The 14657-nt window shown below is 50.4% G+C and overlaps 1 protein-coding gene across 1 annotated transcript in view; it reads left to right on the plus strand.

The window, feature by feature from the left end:
* Nid1 (nidogen 1) overlaps positions 1-14657 on the plus strand; it is a 71408-nt gene that overhangs the window by 37486 nt on the left and 19265 nt on the right. Inside the window, exons 10-12 of the mRNA XM_026412497.2 lie at positions 1019-1144; positions 5419-5568; positions 6795-6917. Of these exons, the coding sequence (XP_026268282.2) occupies positions 1019-1144; positions 5419-5568; positions 6795-6917 (399 nt within the window). The remainder of the gene's footprint in view (positions 1-1018; positions 1145-5418; positions 5569-6794; positions 6918-14657) is intronic.

The raw sequence follows: 14657 nt of genomic DNA on the forward strand, positions 1-14657 counted from the left end.
GGACTGAGGGCCTACCTCAGTGCTAAAGCTCCCCTAAGTTCAATCCTCTGTACAAAAAAAAGATCCCTTGCAGGAACAAGAGAGAAGAATGATGGGGGCTGATGCCTGAGTAGGAGATTTATATAATACTTGGGTCTGTGCTATGAGTCCAAACTTATCCTAATCAGTTTGAAAAGCACTAATGATATTGGTCCAAATTTATGCTAATCAGGTTTGGGAAAACATTAGTGGCTATTGGTCCAAGCTTAGGCTAATCAGGGTTGGGAAAAGGCTAGTGCTATTGATTGGCCTTGCCTCCCTTGCAGGTCTGCCCCACTTCTGTATTCCTGCTGCTTGTTCTTGGGGAAGTGGGAGGTTGAGGTCCTGGGATGGTGGATGTTCAGGGTATTCGGCTGTAGCACTGTGTGGAGCGGGTGCCACAGTGGGCCTGGGCTGGGTCTCCATGGGGCTAGGTGTGCCCGGGCTTTCTGAGCCTTGGGTCCATGATGGCATGGCAGGCTCCTTGTGCTGCCTGTACTCCAGCCTGAGTGCACTGCCGCTCTGCAGCTCTGGAACAAGGACTTGCCTTCCTCTGAGTTGATGACTTTCCTTTTAGTCCATTAAGCTTCAGATAATGTTTGAATGTTCACATTAAGCTCTCTATTGTCCAACTTTTCTTTGTAACTGTAATTGGAGAAAGATCACATTTTTAAGCCATAATGTGCTTAACATGCTCTCAAGTTTAGGCTTCTATCCAGAGTCCCTTGTCCCTGTGTCCTTCAAATTTGTCTTTGTGAATCTTCTGTGAGCAGACATGGGCTCCAGGGGAGGTGGAGGAAGGACCCGCTTACTTAGGAAATGGGCCTGGGATCCGCTCTCTGAAGCCATGCACAGAAAAAACACATTCATTTCACTCAATTTTGGGGATGTATAAAAATCTGCCCGAAAATCGGTCTGTTCTCAGGGAGCATGCTTTCTATTTTATTATATTCAGTGCCATTTGAAGAGGCTAAGAGTATGTTTGTAAACTTTGCTGCAGATATTGACGAATGTTCCGAGCAACCCTCCGTGTGTGGCAGCCACGCGATCTGCAATAACCACCCGGGGACCTTCCGCTGCGAGTGTGTGGAGGGCTACCGCTTCTCAGATGGGGGGACGTGTGTGGGTAAGTTCTCCAGGCAACATTTCAAAGCATGTCATGGTGCCTGCTGACTCCCGTGGGAGAGGGATCGTCCTGGTATCGGTCCTGGTGGAGCAGATGACCTTTCTGCTATCAGACGGGCAGTTTCCAGAGGACCGTGGACCGTTCCTCTGCCCTCCCCCTACCTGGAGAGTCAGGCTGAAGGAGTTTCATCTGCAACTGTAACACCGTCCTCTCCCTTGCTGCAGGTGTCCACAATGCATTTGCTTCATCATTAAGCTTCTGCTAATCATTCTCCGTATGCTTTTAGTGGCTATGAAAGCTCTTCGACTTGCTTCTCCCTCGTCATTAATTAGCAGCGGTGGGTGCAGCAGAAGGACCAATTTCGGGCACCTTTATGCTATTAGCTGTCATAGACCAGATTCTCCATGAGTTATGTCTAAAATCCCACTCCATGTATTTATGCATATTAATTTTATAAACCGCAGGTCACAGTGTACTGTTTTAGTCTTTTTAAAAAATTTTTTTTAGTTGTAGATGGACACAATACCTTTATTTATTTTTTTAAATTTTTGTGTGGTGCTGAGGATCAAACCCAGTGCCTCATACATGGGAGGCAAGCACTCCACCACTGAGCCATAAATCCTGCCCAACTTTTTAGTCTTACTGAGGCAAGTAGATACTACTGACTAGGCTAGCTATGCTCTTGGTGGTTGATGGTTTTGTGGTGGGGACAACGGGCCAGTCACAAACAGTGTTGTCTAAACCCTTTCTTGTTCTGCCACTGCTCGTTGACCTTGGTTCCGAGGACATTAAGGTTTCCAGGTGTAGAGGGCCGCATGCTGGATGGCCACCTGAGCTCAAAGCATCTGCCAGCATAATGCAGATACTCACGTGGGGTCAGCTAGCTATCCCTTTGTCCTTCCTGCCTGCGTGCAGCGCCTGGGGTACTTTCCCTGTGCTCCATCTCGCAGCTCAGACGAGGAGCCAAGGTCACGGGGTGAGGTGTGTCTGAGGGTGGAGGGAACAGGCAGTTCTCATGTTTTGAGTGTGACCCAAACATCTGCAGGCTCAGGGAGGCCCGTCCCCTGCACAGCTGGGATTTCAGCTTGCTCGGCTGGAGTTTTGTCTTTTTCCTCTCGACGGAGAACATCAGTTTCTCTGTATTTGGCCTGACTTCCTTCTCTGCTTTTTGAGGTCAAAGAGATTCCAAATTTTGCTTTTAATGGTAACACCATCTACTGTCCATGTTGTCTCAAGCTGGATAATGGCTTCTTTACCCCTTGGGTGGTGGTGCGCATAGTAACTGAGGTCCATTCTGGGACACGTGTGGGCTGCATGGTGGCCTGGATCTGACCATGCCTGATGTCCACACCCATTGGAGGGGCAGGGAGAGTGCTGTGCAAATGTCTGCTCCTGGTCATTTGATTTTTGAGGACACTCAACCTCCCTGGGCCTCAGTTCCTTATCTGTAAGGCAACAGTCTGGACTTGACCTGTGGTTTCCTGTGTCCCATGGAGCTCTTAGAGGTGCCTCAGGAGTTTCTCAGGCCACAGGGAGGCCACAGGCAGACCCTTGTTCTTTCCTCCTGGTCACTAGCCTTCTATTTTTCTATATATCAAATTCTGAGTGAGGTGTTTGAATAGTGGATTCCACTGCTCAAAAACGAAGGTGAGCAGTGCAGGTCATCACTGATCCCCGGTTTCAGCTGCATGAGGTTTCCTCCCACCCCTTCCCCCAGCCACCTGCAGCGTCCCGGGCACCTCCATCCTGCTTAGCCCTTTACCCTGTTTGTCAGCTCTTTGGGGAGTCTCTGGGAACCAGGTCTAGCTGAACACATTTAAATAGCTGGCTTGTCACTGCATAATTGAGTATCACTTCATCTCCTTCCTTCAGTGTCATTCATAGAAATGTGGGCTAGGACAGTTTCTCTGTGGGACAGACGGGTAAAGGTGCAGAATGAGTCCTGGCAGCTTAGGAGGCTGACCGAGCCCTTCCAGCTACTTGGGACTGGGGCTCGGGCAGGACACATGGCTGGTCACAGGGGAGTCTCTCTTCATGACCACTGTCCATTACTGGGGACTAGTAGACTCACATACTGGTATTTTCTATAAGCCTATGACTTTCTTTTCCACTTTATGCAAACTTCTGTAGTTAACTGAAATATTCAAAACATTTTTGAAGGAGATGGTCCCTAGCTTGCCCATAATTCACCTTAGATGTACCTGAGTGGACATGGCCCTGGAATACTGGTCTTGCATATGGGGCGTGGAGACCTGGAGATTCTGCTTGTCCCTCAATAGGACATCTCTACAGCACACATTATGCACCAGCCCCTGTCAAGGCAGGAACAGGGCCAAGCTCAGGTGAAGGTTACTGTGCACAGATCCCCTGGCCTTGCCTTACCTAGTGTTCCTGTCCCCTTCCTTGCTAGCTGTTAGGAAAAGCTGACCACCATGATCTTCGTTTTAGAACTCTCAGTAATGGGGCTTTATGAAACCTCCTTTGCTCCCTGTCCTTCCCTTCCTTCCCTCCATTTGTCCTTCCTTGGCATCTTCTTTCCTCTCCTGTTCCTCATGTTCCAGTTTTGACCTGCCTGTGTCTCTCAGTGATCCTGCCTGTCAAACCAGCATGGCAAGCCACCCTGCTGTCCTCCTTAGCTGGTCATCGCTCTTCAGGAATAAATGAACCAAAAAGGTGAAATCCTACCTTGAGAATCTTTTCAAATCCTGTTCTAGAACTTTCCTGTCCCCTCATCCTGTGGCTCCCCTTTGCTGAATAGGTAGGGAGGTAAGGAAGTCGGCTCTCTGCAGTCCAGGGCCTCCAAGGAAAGGGGGCTCTGCTGGTGCCCCACTAGGGTATCAGCTCTTCTTGAAGTTCTTGGTTAGCTTTGCTCTTGTGGCACTGGCCACTGGCTCTCTGGAGTACCATACTGCTTTCTGCATGCACAAACCAGTAAGGCCATCTGGACGCCCTGAACTCCTTATCTCAGGAGAACTGGAGGAAATTCACACTCAGCTGAGTCTTCCTTTGCACAATTCAGATAGAAATCACAAATAAGCAAATCACAGCTCCCTGAGCGTCAGCAGCCGGGCTGTGGAGCACCGGTGGCTCTCTGCACCTCCAGGCTCAGCTCATGCTGGACACAGCCTCAGCCCTTCTCACGGCAGCTTGAGGGAGCTCTCTAGCCTTGTACCACTCTCCCTCTGCCCCAGTGTTGGCAGCCCGACTTCTGGTCATTCCCAGTGCCAGCTGCTCTGCGTTGACAGCTCTTAGTGCAGCCAGCTCTGCTGTACTGGAGTCAAAGGTGACAGCCAGGGACCCCCCCCACCCCCACCCCCCCAAGTGGCCTTATCAGAACTTCTGCTGCAGCACAAGGAAAGTATCTCACACACTGTTCTGATAAAGGGCGGGAGCGGGGGGCTGCTTATATAGATAAAGAGGCAGGCTCAGGCCTGTCCGGTGTCCTGCAGCTGGCCACAGACCTTCTGCTGAGTCATGGGGAGTGGAGGGGCTCCTTGGGACCTGATTGGGGACAGCTGAAGGGCTGCAGAGGGGCAGAATCATTAGGATGGACCTGGACAGAGGCCACCAAAGCTAAATGTCTGAACACTAAGGTGTTCGGGACAAACCTTAGCTGTTAACAACAGAGGAAAAATTTAAGAAGTACCTGGTGGGGAGCACCGGGCCTTCTCCATCTCAAACTACCAGACCTGTGGAGGGCACATTGCCACAGGGAGACCTAGGAAGTATTTTCCTTTCAACTGGTGTAAAAACATTAGCTTTCAAATGCTTTATGGTACTAAACTATCTATTTTTGTGCTAGTGGGGGGGACTCTGGCAATGGTCGTGAACTTTCTGTCTGCCCAGGGGGCCCAAAGTTGTAGACCCTGTGTGTCTCAGATCCTTGGCTTCAAAGCCACCCCAGCAGGGTTGCCATGGGAGTGTGGCCTCTGCAAATGTCCTGCCTCTGGGTCCAGATGAGGAGGAGCTTGGTCCTGGGGCCTGTCGCAGGCTGTGGTGTAGTTAGTGGCCTGGGCCAGAGCCCAGGGTGAAGCCAAGGTGGGGCCAGGCTGAATGCCCAACCAGGGTGTTGATCAGTGAGGATGTGTGACACAGTCCAGGGAGAGGGGACAGCAGGAAACAGTGGAGAGCACGGTGACACCCACACACCTGGGGTCCAGGCACTGTCCCTCATTCATGCTCCATTGGACCAAAGCATAGGTGTGGAGGGGTTTGGGAGGTGCCCACTGCTCAGGGACTCTTCCACCAGTGGGTGATAACCTTTTGTTCCAAAGCCATTGTGGACCAGCGTCCCATCAACTACTGTGCTACCGGCCTTCACGACTGTGACATCCCGCAGCGGGCCCAGTGCGTCTACACGGGAGGCTCCTCTTACACCTGCTCCTGTCTGCCCGGCTTCTTTGGGGATGGCCGAGCCTGCCAAGGTGCGTGGTGCCCCCTTTCCCACCAGGTAACCCAAAAGGGTCCCTAGGTGGGGCTTGTGCTCCGCTGGTCACCAACTTGCCCTGGACGATAAAAAAGAATGGTCCTCCCAGCTCCCCTGGGAAGTGGGCAGCTGACCTCTGCTATAGCTGGAACCACATGCTTTCCCAGGGGCTGTTCTCAGCCCATGCTGATTTGTCCTATGTGACCGTCTGTGACTGTCTCGCTGAGGCGACAGCTAGATACCTGCTGTCTGTTGGGGACTGAGAATGTTGTTTGTCTTGCACAAATGGACAAACAGTGCTTGCATGCTCAGAGCTTGAAGTCCATGCTTTTATTTAGTAAAATAAATAGCTTTTATTTAGTAAATACATAGTTTTATTTAGTAAAATACATAGTTATTCAGCCGGCTCACTCCAGCCTCTCCACAAAAAGCAAAGTTTCCTAATTGGATAAATGATGACAGAGACGGAGAGTAAATAACACTATAGAGTTCAGGTTTGGCATCAGCCCATCCTAGGAGACAGGGTGCCCTGGAAGGTGATTCTGGGTAAGATGATCCATGAACAGATCACCCTGAGTCTCTTGGATGCAAAATTGCTTAAAACTGTACCATAGAGTGTTTCTGAAAAGTGCATACTTTACATAAGATCAGCCATGACCTCTGAGTTACTCTGTCTTCGTTACTGCACAAGTGAATTTTCTCTCATCCACGAGGCTCTTCTATCCAGCAGTTAATGATCTGTCTAAACGCCCAGCCATTTCTGAAGCTCTCATTGATGATGGGAGGGGTCATCTTAAGGTGCAGATGAATCCTCTCTTTCCCCTTTGGCAAGCGTGACATTTTCATGAGAATATTATAGCCAAGGTGATACACATTAGGTGGAAAGGTACTAGATGGAACTGAGGACCTCATGTCCTGATAATTAATATTTAGCTGGGCATGATGGCACACACCTGTGATCCCAGCCACTGGAGAGGCTGAATCAGGAGGATCACAAGTTTGGGGCCAGCCTCAGCATCTTAGCAAGCTGAGTGGTAAAGTGCTCCTGGGTTCCATCCCTTTGTCAAATAAAGAAGAAAGAAAATTAACATAAGATGACTTTAAAGTCACTGCTCTCAGATCGGCAGCTGGCCCCCATAGATTTGAGCAAGTGCCTTACGTTGCTGTGTAAGCCACAAATTCCAGAAGCAGTCTCACTCTCCTGGCCCTGTGACTGTTTTGCAGATGTGGACGAATGTCAGCCCAGCCAATGTCACCCCGATGCCTTCTGCTACAACACCCCAGGCTCCTTCTCGTGCCAGTGCAAGCCTGGCTACCAAGGAGATGGCTTCCGATGCGTGCCTGGAGGTGAGGTGGTGGGACATGCAGGCCTGGTAGCCATCTCCCTGCCTAGGGGTGCCAAGTACATGGCCCCTGGGCAGGGGGCAGAGGGGAGGGGGGAGGGGGAGGCTCTGGGGAGGGGCCTATGATTCTCGAGGTGGGGGATGGGAGCCCAGGCTGCAGCACAGAGCTACTCTGGTGTGCACTGCACAACCCAGTGGGCAGCACAGGGACCATGCTTGCTAGCAGCCTGGAGCCCATCACCTTGGACTGCAGAATAAGGACTGGCCTGTTTGTCGGAGTTCTCCAGAGAAACAGAGCCCAAAGGACACACACACACACACACACACACGCGTGCGTGTGTGTGTGTGTGTGTGTGTGTGTGTGTGATTTATTACAAGAGTTGAGTCAGATAATTACGGAGGCTGACAAATCCCAAGATCTGCAGTAGATAAGCAGGAAACTCAGGAAAGTTGGCGGCCTGGTTCTAGTCCAGAGACCAGCAGGCACGTGAACCAGGAAGAGCCAATGCTTTAGTTCAGGTCTTGAGATGGGGGAATCAAAGTTCCCCTTTGGAAATCTCTGAGCAGAAGAATTCTGTCCTTACTCAGGACAGGGTCAGCATCTTTATTGTGGTCAGCCTTCAGCCGATTGGATTGGACCCACCTACATTAGGGAGGATGATCTGCTTTACTCAGCCTATCTATTTATATATTAATCTCATCTGAACACAATCTGTGGAAACACCTAGAATAATGTATGACCAAATATACGGGCACCTTGTGGCCCAGTCATATTCACATATAAAATTAACAGGTTCCTAAAGAGCCCTGGGGAATGGAGTTGACTTGGGGGTATGGGACAAGGTGAAGGGCCCAAGCTAGGGGAAGATGCAGACTGCGGACTCCTTGGAAGAGAGCCTGGATTGCCTGTATTCCAGACCCAGACATGCAGCTTCTACAGTCACTGCTGACCTGAGACTCAGGTGGCTGCTCCCTAGAGTACAAGTTCCCAGTGGCTCCAGGCAGCCCAGGCACAAGTCTAGGGGATTCTCAGCGGATGTTGTTGATTGCGTGAGTCTAGCTGGCTGTTGTTTGTGCAGAACCTGTTACATGCTGGGTGCTTGTGTTGGTCATATTTCTATCATGTTAACAAAATACCTGAGAAAATCAACTTAAAAGGACGAAGGTTTTTTTTGTTTCTTGGTTTCAGTTCGTGGTTGGTTGGCTCTGTGGTTTCTGGGCCTGTGGTGAGTCGGAACCTCATGAAGGGGAACATGTGGTGGAGCAGGGCTGCCCACCTCTCAGTGGCCATGAAATGGGGGGGCCTGGGGTCCTAGTATCCCTTTGAGGCCACGCCCCCAATGACCTAACTTCCTCCCACCAGGCCCTGCCTGCTAAGGGTTCCACCTCCTCCCAAGGGCACCACAGGCCCCCCAGAGGCTGGCAAGCCTCCAACTGTGGCCCTTGGGGGATGTTTAAGATCCAAACCATGGAGGGCCTGCAGCCCCTGCTTCATGATGAGCCGTGCTGATCTTCTCAGGCGAGTTTTTTACACAGAGGCTGCTGAACTGGAGGAAGGGAAAGGCCCTTACAAGGCCACCTGGGGAGTCAGTGTTAGACCCAGCCTCGGTCCCCGTCACAGAACCCTAGGTCTGACCCACGGTGTCCTGACATGGGATTAGACTCCCTGTCCTGGAGTTAGCCTGTTATGTTGTTTATTTTTAACCACTGCTGCTGCTACTGGACAGATGTGTTCACGTGACCATAAACGTCTTCAGTAAGAGGTGCCAGGGCATGGTCACTCCACCATGCTTCCAAGGGGCTGCCTGCTGTCTGAATGTCCGTCCCCTTCACCAGCCCTGGAGTGCACTGAGGACAGGGGCAGGCACTGTGCTTTGGCTTCTAGTGCCCACGGGGGCACCTGGCTCCTGGTGGGGCCCACAGCTCCTTACAGTTATTGAAGAGGGAAAGGAAGGTGCCAGGTTGTTCTACCAGCAGCCTGTGCATACGCTTCCTGCACCCTGAGGAGGGTTCAGGATGTTGTTGACCTAGGAGAAAATGTCAAATCAAAGTTTACATTTTGACCTATAATACTAGATGTCGCTGAGATAAATCATTTTCTGCTTAAAACAGGAATAGCAGGGCCTGGGGCTTGGACTTAGTGGTAGAGCCCTCTCCTAGCATATATGGGGCCCTGGGTTCCGTCCTCAGCACCACATAACAATAAATAAATAAAATAGAGGTATTGTGTCCATCTACAACTAAAAATATTTTTTAAAAGAACAGGAATTAGCAGCCTATTTATTTATTTATTTATTTATTTTAATTTTATCAAGGGTCTTGCTAAGTTTCCCAGGCTGACTTCAAACTAGTGATCTTCCTACCTCAACCTCCTGAGTCTCAAGTTTGGCTCACTCTCTGTTCTTGTAAGTAAAGTTTTATTGGAGCCGGGTGCAGTGGGGCACACCTGTAATCCCAGTGGCTCTGGAGGCTGAGGCAGGAGGATCCGAAGTTCAAAGCCAGCCTCAGCAAAAGTGAAGCATTAAGCAACTCAGTGAGACCCTGTCTCTAAATAAAATACAAAATAGGGCTGGATGTGGCTCAGTGGTCGTGTGCCCCTGAGTTCAATCCCTGGTATTCCCCCATACACACACAAAAAAGTTTTATTGGCACACAGCCTTGCTTGTTAGCTTATGCATTGTCTGTGGCTGTTTTCATGTTGTGAAGACAGAATCTAGCAGTTGTAACAGAACCTGGAAGGGCCAGACCCCAAACACCCTGAATAGCTTTCTTTCTGGCCTATGGGAGAAAACGTTTGCTGACCCTGGCTTAGAAGGATCCAGGCATGGCCAGCCTTTTGTTCCTGAGCCTGCAGGTCAGAACTGTAGCACTGCTCACAGCTTTTGGAAGGCAGGGTACAGAGAGGGCCTCTTGTGATTTGGGTCGAGGCATTGCAGCAGCTGTTAACCATGAATACGTCCAGCTGGGCATGGTGGTCACATCTGCAATCCGGCAAACCAGGAGGCTGAAGAAGGAGCAGATCAAGTTCAAGGCTTGGGCAAGATCATCAATAAAAATAAAATAGAAATTAAAAATTTAAAATTGGGCTGGGGATGTAGGTCTGTGATACTCGGCATCCCTGAGTTCAATCCCCAGTACCACACACACAAAAAGAAATCACATCCGTTATTTGCATAGCCTGTCTCACATCTCCACTTCAAAGGGAAGCAGATGTTCCAGTTTTGGGGTTTTGTTTGCTTTGGCTTGACTCTTTGCCCTCTCTTTAAAGCTCTGTTTACTAAACAGAGACAAATCCAGACCTACAGGTTGGATGTGAAGATAGGGTGACGATATTAATAAGAGCTGTGTGCCAGGACTGTTCAGGTATTTAATCCTGTCCCCTGAAGAAATTCCATTTCTAGTTGTACACCCAGGAGAGAGTGTTCACTGCCCGTGGTTTGTAACAGAAAAACACCTGAGTGACAGTCGGCAGGAGGAGTGGACAGCTGACTTCTGGTTCAGTTCATACCATGAAGTAACAGAGCAGTTGAAATGAATGATGTGCAGGGCATGGGGGTGAAACTAAAAACACAACCTTGAGCCAAGTAAGATACAAAAGCATATAGATATACGCAGTGTGACCCCACATGTGTAGAATGTAAACCCGTGTGAAAGCAACTCACTGTGAAAATCTCGCAGTGTGAGAACGGAGCAGAGGTGCCTTCGGGCGGGGAAGGCACTGGCTTGCAGAGGCAGGCATGGGGGGTCTTGATCCATTTGGACTTCGGTAACAGAATGCCCTAGACTGCTGGCTTATTAACAGAAACGTGTTTCTTTCAGTTCTGAGGGTTGAGAAGTCCAAGAAAGTTCTGTGCCTGGTGAGGGCCAGGTTCCTGTTTCACAGGCACCTAGTCTTGGTGTAATGACTTCACGTGACGGAAGCAGCGAGGGTCTCTCTTTCTTAAGACCCTGATGGCGTTCTCCAGGGGCACCCTCATGACCTGATCACCTCCCGAAGGCTCGGCCTCCTTCTGCACCACCTGGGGGCTGGGTTTTAACATGGGGATTTTCGGGGAGGCAACCATCAGGCCCAGCACAGGGGTCAGGGAGGGTATGGTCAGCACTTAGTTGGTACCTGCTCTATACAGAACTCAGCTGGCTTTGACGGTGGACTGGTTAAGGTCATGGCTCCTGCAAGGTCAGTTGAGGACAGACAAAATAGAGGAAATTGCTGTTTGTTCCACTCTGTCCTATGCCCTGTCCCATTGAGTCACCTTAGTGGATCACTGTGGCCATTTTCTTTCAAATGCTGTGAATGAAATAGAGAACAATATCTAGAAGATAGTGTGCATAGAGTGTATTCGGTAGGAACAAATACCATTCCATGAAACAGACCTCACACGTGCTCATGTATGTATGGGGTGAGTGCATGCCTGTATTGCGACGTGTGTGTGTGTGTGTGTGTGTGTGTGTGTGTGTGTGAGCACCACTTGTGTGCACTGGGTTGCCAAGTAAAATGTATTTCTTTCTGTTAGACTGTTTGGAAGCCATCATATTAGGAATCTGTTGTTGCATGACAAATCACCAGAATTAGCAGCTTAACACAGTAAACATTAGTCATCTCACAGTTCCCTGGGTGAAGATTTCAGGAGCAGCTTACCTGGGTGATGCTGGGTGGCTGTCTGCCCTGATGGTGGGGAGGGATCTGCACTGAAGGACCCACGCAGCCATTGGCAGCCTCGACCTGCTTTCTCCACAGGGCTGCCTCCGTCTTCAAGGTCTTTAAGACCAAACAGTTGGCTCCCTCCAGGGCAAATGAAGAGCAAAACATGGTGGGGGCTGAGGTCGAAGCCACAGTCTTTACTTTGGGAAGTGACCTTCTGTCACTCTGCTGGTGCTGGTGTCTCAGGCCAATGCTCTTAGAGTGTGAGAGGGGACTACGAAGAGGGGACAAGGGAGGCCATCCTGGAGGCCAGCTGCCACCACCTCTGACCTTGCCTGGACATCAGAGGGATCTCACTGGCTAGGCTTTAGTAACTTAGGAGTTTAGTAGAGGATCAAAGAGGAGCATAAAAATCCTGGGCTGCAGACTGAAGCCTGTTTCCCAGGGCAGATACCAGGCCTCTGACAGATCAGTCTCTGCATCCTGACTCTGTTGTGCCTCTGGGCACCCTGCCTGGCGATCCACACCACACATCTAGAGAAGAAGATAATGAAGGGTTCAGAAGGTAGGGCCGCCAGCAGAGATGAGAACAGGCAGCACAGTACAGCTCAAAGGAAAGAAAACTGACAAACATTTCCGTGTTTTCTGTTTCTTGGGCTTCTGTTGTGGGGGGGCAGTTTTCACTGTTTCAAGCAAATCCAATGTGAGAAACGTGGGATTTCCTAGTTGGATCTGGAAGGGGCTCTAGAAACTCTGTTGTTCATTCCCTTTATCTAAGGGAATGAGGCTTGAAGGACTTCTTAGATCTGTGTTTAAACAGGCCTGCTGTGCTTTCCAGGGTACACCTCTTTGAGGCCTGCCTGCTCCCAGGACTCCTACATGCTTTGGAGCTTCCCTTTGCTGTCTCTCAGTCAGACACTGATGTCGGGTGGGCCTTGTGGCCATTGGTGGTGTTCCTCACCTGCTTGTGTTTCAGGGCTCACAGGGCTGCTACCTTGGCACCTTGTTTCTTTGTACATGTGACTTGCAGAGTTTATCGAGCTCTCTTATCTGTAACTAGATTCTACATCTAGGCTGCTGCCTTTTTCTGAGTCTTCCATGCTTTCTCACCCACAATGCTCCTGTACAAGTCAGAGACAACTGTCACTTACTGGAGCTCAGATCCACCTTTATTGGCAGCACTGGGCAGGTGGCCTCACCATCCTCCCTGAAATAGTTCCTGAATTTGGTGTCCAAGGCACCACATCTGAGTTCTCTGCATCATGGACTGCTTTATCACTGTTGATCAAAGCAGCCAGTTGAATGGATAAGAGTATGGGGGTTTAGCCAGGCTAGCTAATTTGCCCAAGGCTCTTAGCTAACTAGTTGCATAGTTAAGTACTGGTAAGCACCTCCTGTGGGCCTGCTGTTATACTCAGCACATGAATAGGAATGCCTCTGCCTTGGAGGGGTGTACCTGGCAGGAAAGGGGAGCACTTGAAAGTAGTGAATCTGTCAGTGGTGACCAGTGGCTGGGAGAAAAATCCAGGTGGGCTAGAAATTCTGGGGAAAGCACCAGGAGAGAGAGACTTGCCCGCAGCCTTGAAGGATGGGGAGGATCTGAAGAGTGTGGAGGAATAATGCAGAGATGCAGTGGGGCAGGCAGGGAGGGAAGGTCGAGGAGGACCCAGCCAGGGCCCTCTGGAGCTGGAGAGCCTCCCCAGTCTTGGTGCTCTTGGCTTTGCAAAGTACAGCCTCTCCTTGGAGTTCTCAGGTGGCCTCATTTCCAAACAGGCTCGGCAGTGTCATCGCTGAGCCTCAGGCTCCTCCTCAGGGCTTCCTTATTGTTCTTCATCTTGATTCTCCTCTAACCAAAACCCTGGAAGCATTTCACCTGGAGTTTTGAGATGAAATTTGATTTCCCACTTCCACTAGCAGGTAAGACTGGAGTTTCTCCGCTCCTGCAGGCAGGTGGGGTTGAGCACAGGTTGCAGCCTCTGTAGCCAAGAGGTGTAGCTCCTAACAGTGGGCTAGGTTCCTGGTATCACAGCAAGCCTTAGCATCTCATCAGCAACTTCTTTCCAGGTTCTTGTCTTCTGAATTCAAAGAATAAAGTCCACAGAGCAAGAAGAGGGAGTGTAAGAGTAAGATTTATTGAAGAATAAAACCAAAACTAAAACTCTGATGCCACTTAAAGAGAACTCAATAGCAGGTTTTCTCCCCCAGTGTGCTGGTCTAGGGTTTTATATGGTACTTGGTTCCATGCTATTGGTCCAAACTAATGATAATTAGGGTTTGGAAGAAGTACTAATGCTATTGATCCAAACTAATGCCAATTAGGGTTTGGAAAGATACAAACACTGTTGGTCAGTTCTTGAGTCCTGCTTTCCATCCGGGTCTGCCCCACCCCCATTTTCTGCCCAAGTCAGGAAGACAGAGGTTGAGATCCTAAGATGGTCTATTATTGCAGATTCTGGGCTGCAGTGCTGCATGGAGTAGGCTTCTGCCACAGGGTCTGTACCATGCCCAGGCCTGGCTGCTATAAGGTGACAGGTCAGCATGCCTTGGCTCACAGTGCCTTAGGACCCCAGCCTGCAGGGCGGGCTCCACTTGGCCGCAGGTTGTGTTGCAGCTCACAAGCCCACCCACCTAGGCTGCCACCCCTGCCACTCCAGCACACTGCAGCCGCTTCTCGCCAGGGACTGATGTGCTGGCTCTCGGCTTGGCAGCAGGGAGCCAGGTCAGCATCGTGGCGACCAAGCTTACCAGGGCCCTGAATTTCTTGCCTCCTGATTATTTCTTCACTTAGACCTGGAAGCCCCCAGACTTCTGCCAGTCAGCTACTGAACCAGGCCTCACATACATAGGGACACCATAGATTGTTACCCTGAGGGTCAGACGAGCCCTTACTGGGGTGGATGAGCTTCTCCTTCCCTCTGGTCCCGTGGTGGCCTTCTCCCCCTGTGGTCCCCTGAGCAGGAGCCTGGCCTTCTCCTCTGGCCCGTGAGCTCTGAGGCCACCTGTTCAGCTGTAGATCCTCTGTCTGGGGGGCGCCTGGCTCATGGCAGCTTCCTAGGAGTGCTTTTATCACAATAAAGGGGACAAGTGGTTCAAGGGTCTGCG

This window comes from Urocitellus parryii, chromosome 9 (genome assembly GCF_045843805.1).
Source record: "Urocitellus parryii isolate mUroPar1 chromosome 9, mUroPar1.hap1, whole genome shotgun sequence".
Classification (NCBI taxonomy): domain Eukaryota; kingdom Metazoa; phylum Chordata; class Mammalia; order Rodentia; family Sciuridae; genus Urocitellus; species Urocitellus parryii.